The 3,768-nt window shown below is 38.4% G+C and overlaps 1 protein-coding gene across 1 annotated transcript; it reads left to right on the forward strand.

The window, feature by feature from the left end:
* Positions 1-567: 567 nt before the first annotated feature.
* On the forward strand, positions 568-3,078 carry LOC133818487 (uncharacterized). Its single transcript, XM_062251385.1, has one exon. It carries the CDS (start codon positions 613-615, stop codon positions 2,629-2,631), a length of 2,019 nt encoding a protein of 672 aa, XP_062107369.1. The 5' UTR covers positions 568-612; the 3' UTR covers positions 2,632-3,078.
* Positions 3,079-3,768: the final 690 nt, after the last annotated feature.

Consider the following 3,768-nt stretch of genomic DNA (forward strand, 5'->3'; position numbering starts at 1 on the left):
TTATCATCTAATTCAGATTCAATGAATGATTATGACTAGAGATTCATGATAAGAATTTGAACTTACAAATAATGATAGTTAGAGAGTTGTGCTGATAACGGTTATAAAACTATTAAGATTACAAAAATATAAAGTATAAACAGAACACCAGAGAGACTGAAACTCTTGTTTATGTTATTTTAATAAAGAAGAACCCCTATTTAGATAAATAAGCCCAAAAGAAATTGATAAACTACTAAATACAATCAATAATTAAATTTGATATTTTAATTTGGATAACCATAGATCAAATTTTAATTTAAAAAGTGAACGGGTTGCCTAGCTTGTTACTCAACTAAAATTCACCCTATAGTTATTTTGTTTTATTTGAGGGATGCAGTCCTTCAAAAGTTGATGAGGGATTACATAATTGACCTTATTATTATTATGGAACATGGACACTTATTATTTGAACTTTAGGGAACAATAAAGAGTGTAATGACAAAAGAAAGGGCTGCCTCCAAATACACACGTAGGATACATTCAAAAGTAGATCTTTCATTTTTTAAATGCCCCTTGAGACCTAACGGTACAAAAATCACTCCCACTCCCAACTCTTTGCAGTTTACACTAATGAGCCGAGCATTCTCATCAAAGCTCCCAACGAAACCTTCACCGCCATCGTCATCGTCCGCGGCGACGGCGACGGCGACGACCAAGACTCATCGGAGGAAGAAAAGGAATGAGCTGCAGCAGCAGAGCATTCGGAATCCATTGCAGGATCTCAATGCCGCCATATTCAATACCACTATTCAGCCATCTTCTTCTATCTCCATCGAAGCGCCCCGAGGCTGCCTCAGGTTTTTTCTATCTCATTCTTCTGCTGCTTCGTCTAAAATGCCTGTTCATGGACCTCATTCCAGAACCCATAAATCGGCCCCCTTGGTGCCATCTTCCAAACCCTCCAAGTCCAAGGAGAATCAGAGTAGATGTAGTATTTTTCTGAAAAATTCGGAGAAACCCCAAAAGCCAATTTCCACAAAAGTTCGAAAGAATAACTCTTCTTGTCTCTACCAATGGCAGTCTGCGAAGAAATCTAGATCCACAGCGGGGCAACAACCTAAAACTTGTTCAATTTCGAACTCAAGTGGCATTTCTGCCAATGAATTGGAGTCTGGGTCAGTGGTAAAAGGCCTGGTTGAACTCGAACCATGTGCTAACGATGAAACTTTTACGCCATTGAGTAAGATAGCGTCTGGGTGTCGTTCGGATTTTAGAGTTGAGAAGGCCATAGAAGAGAATTCTAGGAAAGAGAAAAGCAAAACTCCTCCTATTCAGGCCTCTGTGTCTCCCGAAATACAATGTGGCTCGTCGTCTGTGGTTTCAACAACTACACCTGCTTGTTATGGAGCTGGCCATGTGGTTTCTGGGATCACAGACAAGAGAAAGTGCCGGCCTAGAGGGCTTCTCGCTGTGGGAGAGAATGATTCGGGTTTTGGTAAAGGTAAAGCGTTAGGTAGTTTTGATTATGATGACGATGAAGAAATTGTTGACAGGGTTTGTACCGACTCTGATGCTCCTTTGATCCCCTTGCCTTCTGAAGCTTCAATGTATTGGCTTTTATCACCATGTCGTGATGAGGATAAGAACAAGAAAGATAACGGTTCTTGTCAATCTAAGAGTCCTGCAGGGTCCATTAGTCTTCATTCTTCGTCTTTGCCCTCAAGTAGTCATGAGTTATCTTCAGATGTTTGTAATACAGCAAGTGCTACTTATAGCAGGAAGGAAGTTTCTGTAAACTCTCCGGGTGGAATAGCTGTGTTTCGAGAATTATTGGAGCCCTTGAATCACCATTCTCCACATAGCACACATGATTATGCGGCTTCCACCTTGAAAGAAGGAAGAAAATGCCCTTATTATTTTGATGGTGAAAACTCTCCATCCTCTATGGATTCACTGGGTAGTGGAAATGTTATACTTACCCCGGGATCCAACTCGGGCTCGGATAGATTTGCCGACTTAATACGATTAAGTACGGACAATCATATGAAAAGTAAATTTGATTATGAACTCAATTCTGTGGTTGAGTCTCTTCGGAAGACAAGCTTGTCTCCCAACAGCATTGAACCAAATAGGAACAGCATTGATTTCAGTTTTCAGTTTGATTCTGTTAGTACATCTTGCAGCTCTGTTTATTTTAATCAGTTCAAGCAAGTACTTGATGATCAGGCTTCTTGGAACTCATGTTCTACACTGGATAATGACTCACAATCCCAGATGAGGATATCTTGGAGAGATGGATTAATGAGCCAGATATATGAGATGGATGAATTTGATTGCTGCAGATGTCTATCAGATGAAGAGGAAGATGCCAATGATTGCAGTCAGGACCAATTATTATCCAGTGGATGTTTGGATATCAATACAAATACGAGTAAGAATCAAAGTTTAACTAAATCTGATTGTTGGTCTGCTGAAATTTTGGATAGTGAACCAAGAGTAGAAGAAAAAGTTCAAGAGAACTTCTATTCTGGAACTCCTCAATTATCATATTCGTGTGCGGAGTCCATCAGCACTGATGGAGGTGGCCTGCTTGCTTCGGCAGATTCAGAGTGGGATTTTTGCTACAGGAATGACCTGTTCCAAGTATGATTTTTTTATTAATATATCTTTTTTTTATTCTTTGCTCCCGTGACCCTCTTTGAATAAGCTCTGAATCACACTTGGTACTAATTGTTCTTGGGTCACTTTGTAAACAAATGAACACTGTTGTATAATTTTTCTTCCCTTAGTTTGATTTTGATTTGGTATCAAGAATTTTACTACTGTATAAGGTTTTCATTGCTGTATTCCAAGCCTTGGTCAGTTTGTAGATGATGCCACTGAGCACTGAGCAATAGTCGAAAGTACAGACAAGTGTTCTCAGTATCCGTCTAAAGGCTTGAAGCTGAAAAAAAAAACTGTACCGCAACAACTCTGGTTGGAGAAACTCTTCTAGTAGAAGCATTCGTTATTCTCAATACAAGCATGAATCTTAAGTTTGTAGACTTACATATCATCATACGAATAAAAACTGACAGCTAGTCATCTTACTTCTGATGATTTGGATCTGCATGGGCTTAGAAATCATTATATGAGAAGGCAGGGTTCGAGGTTTTTTACCAGTCTAAAATGTAGGGAAAAGTTGGAAACTTATTTGAAAACAGATCACGAAACCTCTTCCTTTCCATAATTGTAAATGAACTACTAGACCATTATGAAGTTAGTGAACCAAATCCCCTGCTGTTATTTATTGATATTTTCTACTATAAGGCTTCTTCTTTCCATAGTTCTAAATTTGAAGTTATGGAGAAGAAGCTTCATTTCTAATAGGCTTATGATTATCCTTGTTGGAAGCTAGGAATCCTTGGAACCTTTTTTATTTTTATTTTTTTTGTCGTGAGAACTTTTGATTTGATATGTTACATTTAATGCATGAAAGTAGTTGGAGAGCAAGGCAGCTCATGATTACTATCCAAGCACATAATTTGCATTGGACCTAATTTTTTGGGTTTTAGGGACCTGATAAAACTGCTCCATGGACACTTCTGTTGGCAGGGAAGCTATCTTTTAGAATAGATACAGGAATCAAATCATTTCTCCTCAATATGTTTAATCCCTAATAGGAAGCGGAAACAGTGGTGTGTACAATGAAGGAATATTAGGGTGGATTTACTTTGTTTTCCTGCAACATGAGCAGTATATATGCTTGTAAAATATGCTTGCAAAAATGATCCTATTCCCAATTTC

The sequence above is a fragment of the Humulus lupulus genome, chromosome 2 (assembly GCF_963169125.1).
Source record: "Humulus lupulus chromosome 2, drHumLupu1.1, whole genome shotgun sequence".
Taxonomy (NCBI): Eukaryota; Viridiplantae; Streptophyta; class Magnoliopsida; order Rosales; family Cannabaceae; genus Humulus; species Humulus lupulus.